The sequence below is a fragment of the Oncorhynchus nerka genome, linkage group LG26, assembly GCF_034236695.1.
Source record: "Oncorhynchus nerka isolate Pitt River linkage group LG26, Oner_Uvic_2.0, whole genome shotgun sequence".
NCBI classification, from domain to species: domain Eukaryota; kingdom Metazoa; phylum Chordata; class Actinopteri; order Salmoniformes; family Salmonidae; genus Oncorhynchus; species Oncorhynchus nerka.
In genome coordinates this window covers 33,250,321-33,265,239 of record NC_088421.1, presented here as the reverse complement: position 1 = coordinate 33,265,239, position 14,919 = coordinate 33,250,321, and the positions used below count along the sequence as shown (strand labels likewise).

Sequence of the window (14,919 nt, the reverse complement as noted above, 5' to 3'; positions counted from 1 at the left end):
GGCTCTGAACGGCATAAGTCATTGTTGCATGTTTATCCTATTCCCTTCATAGTGAACGTACTACTTTTGGGAACTGGTGAAAAGTAGTGCCCCATAAATGAATGTGGTCACTGATGTAGGTAGGCAGTAGACAGGATTCTGTAGTCATTGTGATGTAAGGTAGGCAGTAGACAGGATTCTGTAGTCATTGTGATGTAAGGTAGGCAGTAGACAGGATTATGTAGTCACTGTGATGTAGGTAGGCAGTAGACAGGATTCTGTGGTCACTGTGATGTAAGGTAGGCAGTAGACAGGATTCTGTAGTCACTGTGATGTAGGTAGGCAGTAGACAGGATTCTGTGGTCACTGTGATGTAAGGTAGGCAGTAGACAGGATTCTGTGGTCACTGTGATTTAAGGTAGGCAGTAGACAGGATTCTGTAGTCACTGTGATGTAGGTAGGCAGTAGACAGGATTCTGTGGTCACTGTGATGTAGGTAGGCAGTAGACAGGATTCTGTGGTCACTGATGTAGGTAGGCAGTAGACAGGATTCTGTGGTCACTGTGGTGTAGGTAGGCAGTAGACAGGATTCTGTGGTCACTGTGGTGTAGGTAGGCAGTCGACAGGATTCTGTGGTCACTGTGGTGTAGGTAGGCAGTAGACAGGATTATGTGGTGTAGGTAGGCAGTAGACATGATTCTGGAGTCATTGTGATGTAGGTAGGAAGTAGACAGGATTCTGTAGTCATTGTGATGTAAGGTAGGCAGTAGACAGGATTCTGTGGTCACTGATGTAGGTAGGCAGTAGACAGGATTCTGTGGTCACTGTGATGTAGGTAGGAAGTAGACAGGATTCTGTAGTCATTGTGATGTAGGTAGGCAGTAGACAGGATTCTGTGGTCACTGATGTAAGGTAGGCAGTAGACAGGATTCTGTGGTCACTGTGGTGTAGGTAGGCAGTAGACAGGATTATGTGGTGTAGGTAGGCAGTAGACATGATTCTGGAGTCATTGTGATGTCGGTAGGAAGTAGACAGGATTCTGTAGTCATTGTGATGTAAGGTAGGCAGTAGACAGGATTCTGTAGTCATTGTGATGTAAGGTAGGCAGTAGACAGGATTCTGTAGTCACTGTGATGTAGGTAGGCAGTAGACAGGATTCTGTGGTCACTGTGATGTAGGTAGGCAGTAGACAGGATTCTGTGGTCACTGTGGTGTAGGTAGGCAGTAGACAGGATTCTGTGGTCACTGTGGTGTAGGTAGGCAGTAGACAGGATTCTGTGGTCACTGTGGTGTAGGTAGGCAGTAGACAGGATTCTGTGGTCACTGATGTAGGTAGGCAGTATACAGGATTATGTGGTGTAGGTAGGCAGTAGACATGATTCTGGAGTCATTGTGATGTAGGTAGGAAGTAGACAGGATTCTGTAGTCATTGTAAGGTAGGCAGTAGACAGGATTCTGTGGTTACTGATGTAGGTAGGCAGTAGACAGGATTCTGTGGTCACTGTGATGTAAGGTAGGCAGTAGACAGGATTCTGTATTCTGTGGTGTAGGTATGCAGTAGACAGGATTCTGTGGTGTAGGTAGGCAGTAGACATGATTCTGTGGTCACTGATGTAGGTAGGCAGTAGACAGGAGTATGTGGTCACTGATGTAGGTAGGCTGTAGACAGGATTCTGTGGTCACTGATGTAAGTAGGCAGTAGACAGGATTCTGTGGTCACTGATGTAGGTAGGCAGTAGACAGTATTCTGTGGTGTAGGTAGGCAGTAGACAGTATTCTGTGGTGTAGGTAGGCAGTAGACAGTATTCTGTGGTGTAGGTAGGCAGTAGACAGTATTCTGTGGTGTAGGTAGGCAGTAGACAGGAGTATGTGGTCACTGATGTAGGTAGGCAGTAGACAGTATTCTGTGGTGTAGGTAGGCAGTAGAATGTGGTCACTGTGATGTAGGTAGGCAGTAGACAGTATTCTGTGGTGTAGGTAGGCAGTAGACAGTATTCTGTGGTGTAGGTAGGCAGTAGAATGTGGTCACTGTGATGTAGGTAGGCTGTAGACAGGATTATAGTTCCAGGGATGAGGCATGGGGGGCAGTTCAGTGATATTTCCATGAGCAGGAGGGAAGACCGTTTCCATAGAATCACATAAGCACACACATTCATACAGTACAGTACTTACTGTCATGTATTTTACATCCATGTCTGTCTTCCTCTCCAATTCAGCTATTATCTCGCTGTGAAACCTCTTAAACTGCAGGTGAGGGGAAAGGGGGATGAGAGGGGGAGAGACGGTGAAGGGAGAAAGGAGGGGGAGGCACACTGATTAGAGAAGGGACTGTTATGATGGAGTGATGGAGGTGCGTCAGTGGAAAACAATACAAATAATGTTGGGAGGGATTTGAGAGCCATCCTTGAGTTGTGTAAGCAAAGGTGTTTGTGTGTTTGTGTGTGTGTGTGCACGGTTGTGTGCCTGTGTGCAAGAAAGAGAAAAGATTCAAGGCTATATGAGTGAGTCATAGCCGAAAAGTAAAGCAGGGATGCCCTCCTCTCTCTCTCTCTCTCCCTCTCCCTATATCCCTCTCTCTCCCTATATCCCTCTCTCTCCCTCTCCCTATATCCCTCTCTCTCCCTCCCTCTCCCTATATCCCTCTCTCTCCCTATATCCCTCTCTCTCCCTATATCCCCTCTCTCCCTCCCTCTCCCTATATCTCCCTCCCCTCCCTCTATCCTCCCTCTCCCTATATCCTCTCTCTCCCTCTCCCTATATCCCTCGCTCTCCCTATATCCCCCTCCCTCCCTCTCCCTATATCTCTCTCTCTCTCTCCCTATATCCCTCTCTCTCCCTCCCTCTCCCTATATCCCTCTCTCTCCCTCCCTCTCCCTATATCCCTCTCTCTCTCCCTCTCCCTATATCCCTCTCTCCCTCTCCCTATATCCCTCTCTCTCCCTCCCTCTCCCTATATCCCTCTCTCTCCCTCCCTCTCCCTATATCCCTCTCTCTCCCTCCCTCTCCCTATATCCCTCTCTCTCCCTCCCTCTCCCTATCTCCCTCTCTCTCCCTCCCTCTCCCTATATCCCTCTCTCTCCCTCCCTCTCCCTATATCTCTCTCTCTCCCGCTCTAATCAGTATGAGGAGGAGTGCAGGCATCTCTTACATCACCGAAGCCTTGTGGTGGCAAACCGACGGTCAACGAAAACCCCACGTCCTCTCACAAAGAATTAGAGACTGTCCCTGCAACCCACGTCTCCTCAGTCCTCTCAAACAACAACCCTGTTAGCTGCTGCTTCAAATCTCTAGGTGCTTTAGTGCAGAGTTTCCCAACTGGTGGCCCCTGGGCCGAATTTGGCCCGCGGTTGATTTTATTTGGCCCGCCAAGTTTTCTGAGCAAAAATATTTTTAAATATAAATCAGCTCCAAGTGATTTTAATTTGGGAAATCTGTTCCCAAGTAGTCCCTCGCATAATAGCCACGTAATCCTATACAAATGTAAGCAAGGTTTGAAATTATTATGTTTTAGTCAAATATTATATCTGTTTGGGCTTCTTGGGTCAATTTGCAGTCCACAAATGATTTGTAATTATGTAAAAATCTGCCCGCGGCTGGATATAGTTAATGATCCCTCCTTTAGTTAAACTGCTCTGCCTTCCATAGACACGCCATGCATGACAATGCCTCCAATCTCCAACTCTTTAATGGAATGAAGGAATTCATATTGTGACTCACACTTTGACTAAACTAAAGCTGCTCTCCGATACAGAGTGGATCTAGGGAAGAGAACAACAGTGACTTCTGGGGATAGAACCAGGCAGATATAATGAATAAAAATGGGAAAAAGCCCCTCAGATCATGGCAATTTGACTGCATCCTCTCTCATGGGTACACTCAATATGGCTGACCCATCATGGAACATTGACTTGAATGGGGAGCCCTGTTCTAGTCATTATATTTGTATGGATATAACTACAGGGAGAAGTAGCTTTGTTGTCTCATGAACCAGTGTGCCAGTGTAGGTAACAGAGAAGGGAACAGGGTTTGAATTACAGGGGTGTCACTACCAAGGGGTGCTGCTGCCTCTACCACATGGGTGCTGAGTGGGCAGGCTGGACCCTCCCCCTAATGGTTAGGGATAAGATTTGGGGAATCTGATCATAGATCTGTGGTAAGAGCCGGAAACATACAAACAGTGACAAAATGCTCTACCTCTCCCCCTGGTTAACCCTTCACCATGGGCTCCCTTCACAGTTAGGCAGGTTTAGAATCAATATACCAGTTGACATGCATGACAACAGTAGTGTCAACACACCCCAGAGGTTCTTGTTCCTCCAACAGGAGCTCATATCTAGAACGTATTCATGACCTGATGACAGCACAGACAAGTTTACATGCTTCCAACTTCTACCTTCTCAGATGAGAAGGTTCCTCAACATGCATACGTACAGGGTAAGGTAGGTTACTTTCTAAATGTAATCCGTTACAGTTACTAGTTACCAGTCCATGATTGTAATCATTAACGTAACTTTTGGATGGCCCAAACTCAGTGAAGTAATCTGATTACAGTTACTTTTGGATTACTTTCCCCTTAAGAGGCATTAGAAGAAGACAAAAAGGATCCATCAAACGCTTCTGGATTATCATCATAGTGGTCTCTGACCTGTGGTCACTGTCTGAGGTGGAACAAACGTAAACTCCCTCCTGCTGAATTGAATGTCATTGAGAGAACAGAAAGGTGCCATAATGTTTTTTTCACAAACATCCTTTCTGAATTTAAAAGTCAATACAAGAAGTAATCATCTAGTTTTTCAAAAGTATCTGTAATCTGACTACAGTATATTTTGCTGGTAATGTAATTGATTACAGTATTCTTTGTAATCAGATTACAAGTAATTGATTACATGAATTAAGTGTCTCCCTAACCTTGTATACTTATGAGGATAAACATTTTTTATAGTTTGTAGAATAAGTAATTGTATGCCAACCATAACTACAGGCCTTGACAAGTGTGACTGTCATCAACAACAGTTCCCAGAGGCCCCGTCACAGGGCATGTTCAGACCTGCTCCCGTCCTATAAACAGGCTGTACACAATAACCAAACAGGTGCAACTTTTCCTCTAGCTTCTATTTGTTTTCTTCTCTTCATCTTTGCTTTTTCTGTCCCTTGATGTTACATAAAGAGAAACACCATCATGTGATTACTAATGGAGAGAGTTGAAGAGGGAAAGAGAAAGAGAGATTTGTGTTTGAGAGGAATTAAAAACGGTAGAGAAAAATAGAGGGAGAGAGAGAGAGAGAGGGCACACTGGGCGAGGCAAGTCATGCAGGGAATTAAACAATAGATGACGCAAACACTCGTGTACACACACACACACCTTGCAGAACCCCCCCCCCACACACACACACACCTTGCAGAAACCCCACACACACACACACGCACAGTACTCACATTCTCCTCTAGCTCAAGGTGAACTTTCCTGTGGACCTCGGATATCTCCATCAGCACAACGCCTGTGGCGAGAGAGAGACATGCACTGATTGGCTGCTTGGCTCGTGGGGGAAAACAAGATTAGGGTTTTGGTCAGATTCTCTACGCTTCTCCTGAAGTGTGCACTATTTGACATTATCTACCCTTCTCCTGAAGTGTGCACTATTTGACATATCTACCCTTCTCCTGAAGTGTGCACTATTTGACATATCTACCCTTCTCCTGAAGTGTGCACTATTTGACATATCTACCCTTCTCCTGAAGTGTGCACTATTAACATATCTACTCTTCTCCTGAAGTGTGCACTATTTGTCATATCTACTCTTCTCCTGAAGTGTGCACTATTTGACATATCTACTCTTCTCCTGAAGTGTGCACTATTTGACATATCTAATCTTCTCCTTAAGTGTGCACTATTTGACATATTATCTACCCTTCTCCTGAAGTGTGCACTATTTGACATACAGTGGGGCAAAAAGGTATTTAGTCAGCCACCAATTGTGCAAGTTCTCCCACTTAAAAAGATGAGGCCTGTAATTTTCATCATAGGTACACTTCAACTATGACAGACAAAATGAGGGAAAAATTAAAGAAGTAGTTACAGGTCTGTGCGAGCCAGAAATCTTGCTTGTTTGTAGGTGACCAAATACTTATTTTCCACCATAATTTGCAAATAAATTACAAAAAAATCCTACAATGTGATTTTCTGGATTTTTCCCCCTCATTTTGTCTGTCATAGTTGAAGTGTACCTATGATGAAAATTACAGGCCTCATCTTTTTAAGTGGGAGAACTTGCACAATTGCTGGCTGACTAAATACTTTTTTGCCCCACTGTATTATCTACCCTTCTCCTGAAGTGTGCACTATTTGACATATCTACCCTTCTCCTGAAGTGTGCACCATTAGATATGGACTGGTGGAAGGAATATGGTGGAAACAGGTAGTCCGTACGATGTACATAGTCTCAAATGGTTGCTTTCCTTCATGAAAGAGAAAAGACATACAGTAAACATCCCTCTGACAAGTGCTGAACTGACAAAAAGGTGGGGAATGGAAACAATGTTGACAACGCCGACAGAACAGTGATTTATTTGTGAGACACTGTCACACTCATTTATCATGTTCAGAGTAGAGCACACCGAAGAAATGTGTTGCAAATGGAAATCCGTCGTTATTGGACAAGCTCAGTTTGTATCTCCTGCGGTTCAGTTCATTTCAACACATTTTCTCCCTACTGAATACAACCCAGGATGGCTTTAATTCAGTTGTAAACTAAAATGGACCTTATTAATATTTGCTAACGTTGAGGAAACAGTGTGTCGTTACCACCTGCAGTTAGATCATCAAAAACAGCTCTAACTGCAGGGAACCAAAAACAATATCACGCTTTGCATGTTACTCAACAGCCAATCAAAAATGGATTAAAACGTAATAACACCATAAAGCAACTGGAAATCGTAACACCCAATTCATGCAGGTAGCCTAGTGGTTAGAGCGTTGGGCCAGTAACTGAAAGGTTGCTGGATCGAATCCCAGATCTGTCGTTCTGCACCTGAGCAAGGCAGTTAACCCACTGTACCCCGGGTGCCGAAGACGTGGATGTTGATTAAGGCACCTCTCTGATTCAGAGGGGTTGGGTTAAATGCAGAAGACACATTTCAGTTGAAGGCATTCAGTTGTACAACTGACCAGGTGTCATCCCCTTTTCCTTTCCTTAATAAGGATCCACCCACATGGCACTTCTGAGTGATTATCATAATATGTGTTGCTAATAAATGGATGAAAGGACATTGTTTTACTGATGCCTCTATCGTAACACGTTAAATCAAGTGACTCATCTTACACAGAGAAACCTACAGTAGCAGTCAAAAGTTTGGACACCTACTCATTCATGGGTTTTTGCTTTATTTTGAACTATTTTCTACATTGTAGAATAATAGTGAAAACATCAATACTGTGAAATAACCTATATGGAATCATACAGTAACCCAAAAAATGTGTTAAAGAAATAAAAATATATTTGATATTCTTCAAAGTAGCCACCCTTTGCCTTGATCACAGCTTTACACACTGTTGGCATTCTCTCATTCAGCATTTCAATTAACAGGTGTGCCTTCTTAAAAGTTAATTTGTGGAATTTCTTTCCTTCTTAATGTGTTTGAGACAATCAATTGTGACAAGGTTGTGACAAAGTAGGGGTGGTATACAGAAAATAGCCCTATTTGGTAAAAGACCAAGTCCATATTATGTTAAGACATGAAGGTCAGTCAATCTGGAACATTTCAAGAACTTTGAAGGTTTCTTCAAGTGCAGCCGCAAAAACCATCAAGCACTATGATGAAACTGGCTCTCATGTGGACCGCCACAGGAAAGGAAGACCCAGAGTTCTCTGCTGCAGAGGATACGTTCATTAGAATTAACTGCACCTCAGATTGCAGCCCAAATAAATGCTTCACAGAGTTCAAGTAACAGACATCTCCACATCAACTGTTCAGAGGAGACTGCGTGAATCAGGCCTTCATGGTCGGATTGCTGCAAATAAACCACTACTTAAGGACACCAATAATAAGAAGAAACTTGCTTGGGCCAAGAAACATGAGTAATGGACATTAGACCGGTTGAAATCTGTCCTTTGGTCTGATGAGTCCAAATGTGAGATTTTTGGTTCCAACCGCCATGTCTTTGTGAGATGCAGAGTAGGTGAACAGAAAAATATATTTGTTTAACACTTTTTTCATTACTACATGAGTCCATACTTGTCATTTCATAGTTTTGATGTCTTCACTATTATTCTACAATGTAGAAAGTAGTAAAAATAAAGAAAAATCATCCTTGAATGAGTAGGTGTGTCCAAACTTTTGACTGGTACTGTACATCAAACTCAATATAATCAAAGCATATAAATCAGCAGGAAGTAAGGGATTCCTTTGTTAATCCCATGCGTATCTCCTGAAACCATCATGTCTATATCTGAGTAGCTACTAACCCATGGAGGAGTGTGTGAGCCCTGTGACTAGACCACTTCCTGGACTGTAGGCCTACACAGTATGGCATAAACCTGGGTCATGTTCATTAGTTTTAAAACGTTTCCAGATGGAAAACTAAAATGAGCATTTCCAAGTCCAAGTATAGTCCCTCCTTGTTTCAGTGTGTTTTCTTCAGTTTGGTTCCCTTTTGAGCAGGAGCCAAGCTGGTCCTCCCTCTGATTAGGCCACCTCCTACTCTGTATGTCAGACTACACAGTAGGCTATATGATGTTCATCTGAGGAAAGCTTTGACTGTCTGTCTGGAGAGAGATTTTCCATTCCATGTCACCCCCAGGCTATAGGCTGTCTGTCCCACAGAGCTAGCAGAGAGACGTGGTCAGAAAGCTCTGATCAAACACCACAACAGAGTAGTTTAATAATAGAAAACAATAGACAGAATGTTCCATACTGGGACACAATGGCAGGGGAGAGGAGAGAGGGCAGAGGTCGACTGGTTCAGTGCATTAAATACAGTAGTGACACACTATACAGGAAGAGAGTTTTAGTGTGGGACTGAACGAATGATGAACGAACTATACACTACTCATCCAGGATTTCCATATTATTCAACTGTGTTTGTTTACAGCAGGTAGTGATGGCTCTGCTCTGAGAGAAATACCCAGAAAGGAAAGTGCTGTTGTGACAGTATGTGACTGATCATTGATCAAACAAACCCAACCCAGGCGTTTCTGTAGGGTTTGACATGAAGCAAGCTTTGTTCACTTACTGTTGAACATTGCATAATGAAGATGAGTCATAATCACATGGCTACACATGAACAGTCAAATGCATTTCATTTCAACATCATTACATGTTCCAAGATAATACATGTGACTAAATGTCTCAATATACCAACAATTAGTACACAGACTTATACATTTCATGAATGTTGTATTCACATGTTATGAATACATAAACTGCTGTGAAATGGTGGAACATACAAATAAACACTGTGTCATATGAGCCAGGCCCAGCTCCACTCGTTATTAACCCCTGGATTACAATAGCTAAACACAGGCCCAGCTCCACTCGTTATTAACCCCTGGATTACAATAGCTAAACACAGGCCCAGCTCCACTCGTTATTAACCCCTGGATTACAATAGCTAAACACAGGCCCAGGTTATTAACCCCTGGATTACAGCTAAACACAGGCCCAGCTCCACTCGTTATTAACCCCTGGATTACAATAGCTAAACACAGGCCCAGCTCCACTCGTTATTAACCCCTGGATTACAATAGCTAAACACAGGCCCAGCTCCACTCGTTATTAACCCCTGGATTACAATAGCTAAACACAGGCCCAGCTCCACTCGTTATTAACCCCTGGATTACAATAGCTAAACACAGGCCCAGCTCCACTCGTTATTAACCCCTGGATTACAATAGCTAAACACAGGCCCAGCTCCACTCGTTATTAACCCCTGGATTACAATAGCTAAACACAGGCCCAGCTCCACTCGTTATTAACCCCTGGATTACAATAGCTAAATACTGTCCTAAAACAGTTCCACTCCCTGTCCCAGTGTGTGCCCTAAGACACTTCCACTCCCTGTCCCAGTGTGTATCCTAAACCACTCCACCTCTCTGAGTCTCCAGCCCCACCCTGCCCTGTGGGCTGTGGCTGGCATACTCACCACAGTTCAAACAACATCGCTGACTAAAGGGCACCAGAACATCCTGGTCAATGTGTCCTTTGTCAGGACATGGAGGGAGAGAAAGAGGGAGGGAGTGTGGTAGATGAGACGGAAACAGATAGTGGGGTGGCACTAGGAGAAATAGGAAGGAGAGAGAGAGCGAGAGGGGCCTGTGCAGGGAGAGAGAAAGCTCTGTGAAAGAAGCCTGTGCATGGCACCATGTTCAGACCCCTGACCTACCATTCAACTTATCCCATTGTTAGTGTCACTTAAATCCAAATATCTCTCACCACAAAATAATTCACCAGCAAAGTATCCATTGACAACACAGCTCCTTCATCTCAGCTAAACTGCTGCTACAATACTTTGAAAATGTAGCTCGCAATGTCCTACTGATTACCACGTTGACTTTTTGTATAACTAAGTTTCAAGAAGGAAAACGTTTTGATGCTGATCCTAAAACTAAGTGGAGCCTGGAAGACATATATTTTGCATATATTTTGCAGTAACAACAACTCATAATTTGTTTATATGCAGTGTGTATGGACAGAATGTTGCCAAGCAACAAGTGTAGCACATGAGGATGTTTAAAACGTACTTATCAGCCTCAAGTGTCCCGCTTGCGTCGCCTCATTACCTAGCTTTTGAGGTGGCGCAATTGGACATACACAAAATAGTCCAAGTTGGTGAGGTGAAATGAAAAAAATTTAACATGGAAAAGTGGTGTGCATATGTATTCACCTCCTTCTCTGTGAAGCCCCTAAATAAGATCTGGTGCAACAAATTACCTTCAGAAGTCACATATTTAGTAAATAAAGTCCACCTGTGTGCAATCTAAGTGTGACATGATCTCAGTATATATGGGTTAATATACATATACACCTGTTCTGAAAGGTCCCAGAGTCTGCAACACCACCAAGCAAGACACCATGAAGCCCAAGGAGCTCTCCAAACAGGTCAGGGACAAAGTTGTGGAGAAGAACAAATCAGGATGGGTTATAAAAAAAATATCCCAAACTTTGAACATCCCATGGAGCACCATTAAAATCATTATATATTTTTTTTGAAAGAACATGGCACCACAACAAACCTGCCAAGAGAAGGCCGCCCACCAAAACTCATAGACCAGGCAAGGAGGGCAATAATCAGAGGCAACAAAGAGACCAAAGATAACCCTGAAGAAGCTGCAAAGCTCCAGAGGACATTGGAGTATCTGTCCATAGGACCACTTTAAGCCGTACACTCCACAGAGCTGGGCTTTATGGAAGAGTGGACAGAAAAAATCCATTGCTGAAAGAAAAAAATAAGCAAACACGTTTGCTTATGGAAGAAGGTACTCTGGTTAGATGAGACTAAAATCGAGCTTTTTGGTCATCAAGGAAAACGCTATGTCTGGCGCTAACCCAACACCTAACACCATCCCACAGTGAAGCATAGTGTTGGCAGCATCATGCTGTGGGGATGTTTTCCCCATCGGCAGGGACTGGGAAACTGGTCAGAATTGAAGGAATGATGGATGTGCTAAATACAGGGACACTTTTGATGGAAACCTGTTTCAGTCTTCCAGAGATTTGAGACTTAGACAGAGGTTCACCTTCCAGCAGGACAATGACCCTAAGCATACTGCTAAAGCAACACTTGAGTGGTTTAAGGGGAACATTTAAATGTCTTGGAATGGCCTAGTCAAAGTCCAGACCTCAATTCAATTGAGAATACGTGATATGACTTAAAGATTGCTGTACACCAGCGGGCCCATCCAACTTGAAGGAGCTGGAGCAGTTTTGCCTTGAAGAATGGGCAAACATCCCAGTGGCTAGATGTGCCAAGCTTATAGAGACATACCCCAAGAAACTTGAAGCTGTAATTGCTGCAAAAGGTGGCTCTACAAAGTATTGACCTTGGGGGGGTGAATAGTTATGCACGCTCAAGTTCTGTTTTTTCCCGTCTTATTTCTTGCTTATTTCACAATAATAAAAAAATTGCATCTTCACATTCGAAAAGTATTCAGACCCTTTGACTTTTTCCTGATATTGTTATGTTACAGCCTTTTCTGAAATGGATTAAATCGTTTTTTTAAATAGTCTACATGCAATACCCCATAATGACAAAGATAAAAACAGGTTTAAAAAAAAAAACGTAAATATCACATTTACATAAGTATTCAGATGCTTTACTCAGTACTTTGTTGAAGCACCTTTGGCAGCGATTAGAGCCTTGAGTCTTCTTGGGTATGACACTACAAGCTTGGTACACCTGTATTTGGGGAGTTTCTCCCATTCTTCTCTGCAGATCCTCTCGAACTCTGTCAGGTTGGATGGGGAACGTCGCTGAAGAGCTATTTTTAGGTCTCTCCAGAGATGTTCTATCAGGTTCAAGTCCAGGCTCTGGCTGGGCCACTCAAGGACATTCAGAGACTTGTCCAGAAGCCACTCCTGCGATGTCTTGGCTGTGCGCTTAGGGTCGTTGTCCTGTTGGAAGGTCTACCTTTGCCCCAGTCTGAGGTCCTGAGCGCTCTTCATCAAGGAGCTATCGGTACTTTGCTCCGTTCATCTTTCCCTCGATCCTGGCTAGTCTCCCAGTCCCTGCCATTGAAAAATAAAGTTCTGAATCTATATACATTTTACAGACACAGTATATTTTATTAGTCATCTTTAGTTTTTAGTACCACCCTTCAGCTCCACTTAACCCCTCCCATCTATCTCTGTACACCATCCATTTTCTATTTTTAACTGTGCTGTGATGGTTCACAAAAGTTCTGAACCCTTCTATTCTCATAGTGTCTACAGACTGTAAATTAAGGATTTTTTTGTTGTTGCTAAAAGTATTATATTATTCATCTATTGACTATGACTTTTCAAATCACCCAGTAGTGCACTTCTTTTTTTTTTTTTTGGTGCAAATAAATAAAATCTCAAGCCTAAACTTTCTGGTGTCGACTCCCATTGCTGAGTATCGAGATTAGATTTCGCCAGGAATTGACTCCTAAGATTCAGTATTTTGTTCAGTATTTTTGGAACGCAGGAGACTGTATTTGCCGTATTTCCGCACACTCGCATCTTTCATTGTGAGCTAGCAAGGGACAGAGATAGAGAGGAGGGGCACAGTATAAGCAGGTTGGCCATCAGGCAGACGGAGTCAGAACCATGTACTAGGCCCATCTACTGTTGAAGTCGGAAGTTTACATACAGTTGTGGCCAAAAATATTGGCACCCTTGCCTTGCCAGTAACTCACAATTTTCTCTAAAAATAAGTTGAAATTGAACAAAGTATTTGGTATCCACAATTATTTATTTTACTGTAAATATTACAGAACCTTTGTTTTTGATGCAGAACTTAATATATCCATTTAAATCAGAAAATAAAGAGGAATGGCATTGACAAAATTATTGACACCCTAGACTTAATATTTGGTAGCACTGCCTTTGGTCAAAATAACTGCAATCAAGCCCTTCCTATAACCATCAATGAGCTTCCTGAACCTCTGTACTGGTAGTTTGGCCCACTCCTCTTGTGCAAACTGCTCCAGTTCTCCCAGATTTGAAGGGTGCCTTTTCCCAACTGCGGTTTTCAGACCTCTCCACTGGCCACTTCAGAACAGTCCAACGTTTTGTCTTGAACCATTCTTGGGTGCTTTTTGATGTGTGTTTGGGGTCAATGTTCTGCTAGAAGACCCATGACCCAGCTTTCTGACACCGGGTCCAACATTGTGCTCCAAAATACCTTGGTATTCTCCTGATTTCATGATGCCATGTACATGTTCAAGGAACCCAGCGCCAGAGGCAGCAAGCAACCCCAAAACATCAATGACCCTCCTCCATGTTTGACTGTAGGGAAGGTGTTTCATTTCTTTGAAAACTTAATTTTGTTTTCTGTAAACATAGAGATTGTGTGCTTTACCAAATAGCTCTATTTTGGTCTCATCTGTTCACAAAACCCAGAAGGGTTTTGGCATGTTCAGGTGTGTTTTGTCAAATTGCAGCCGGGCTTTCTTATGTCTTTCTCACAGCAGTGGGGTCCTCCTGGGTCTCCTACCATATAACCCCCTTTCATTGAGTTGGTGGCAGATTGTGCTAGTTGAAACTGTCGTACCTTGTGTCTGAAGATCAGCTTGAATTTGTGTGGTACTTGACCAAGGTGATTTCTCTACAATTCAAACAATCCTTCGCTGCACAATTCCATCAAGGTCTCCCTTGCGGCCACCAGGGAGGTGGGAGACAGTGGTGTGGGCCACAAACTTCTTGATAAGATTATGTACGGTGGACACAGGAACATCAAGGTCTCTCTTGCGACCACCACCAGGGAGGTGGGCGACAGTGGTGTGGGCCACAAACTTCTTGTTAACATTATGTACGGTGGACACAGGAACATCAAGGTCTCTCTTGCGGCCTCCAGGGAGGTGGGCGACAGTGGTGTGGGCCACAAACTTCTTGATAACATTATGTACGGTGGAAACAGGAACATCAAGGTCTTCTTGCGGCCTCCAGGAGGTGGGCGAACAGTGGTGTGGGCCACAAACTTTTGATAACATTATGTACGGTGGAAACAGGAACATCAAGGTCTTTTGTGCCACCCCAGGAGGTGGGCGCCAGTGGTGTGGGCCACAAACTTCTTGTTAACATTATGTACGGTGGAAACAGGAACATCAAGGTCTCCAGGAGGTGGGCTTACAGTGGGTGGGCCACAAACTTCTTGATAACATTATGTACGGTGGAAACAGGAACATCAAGGTCTCTTGCGGCCACCTCCAGGGGAGGTGGGAGACAGTGGTGTGGGCCACAAACTTCTTGTTAACATTTATGTAC

At 43.5% G+C, this 14,919-nt stretch overlaps 1 protein-coding gene across 1 annotated transcript in view; it reads right to left on the bottom strand.

Moving 5' to 3' along the window:
• The window catches only part of baiap2l1b (BAR/IMD domain containing adaptor protein 2 like 1b), an 82,004-nt gene that overhangs the window by 40,884 nt on the left and 26,201 nt on the right, over positions 1-14,919 (bottom strand). Inside the window, 2 exon segments of the mRNA XM_065010457.1 lie at positions 2,152-2,223; positions 5,416-5,477. Coding sequence (XP_064866529.1) covers positions 2,152-2,223; positions 5,416-5,477 — 134 coding nt within the window.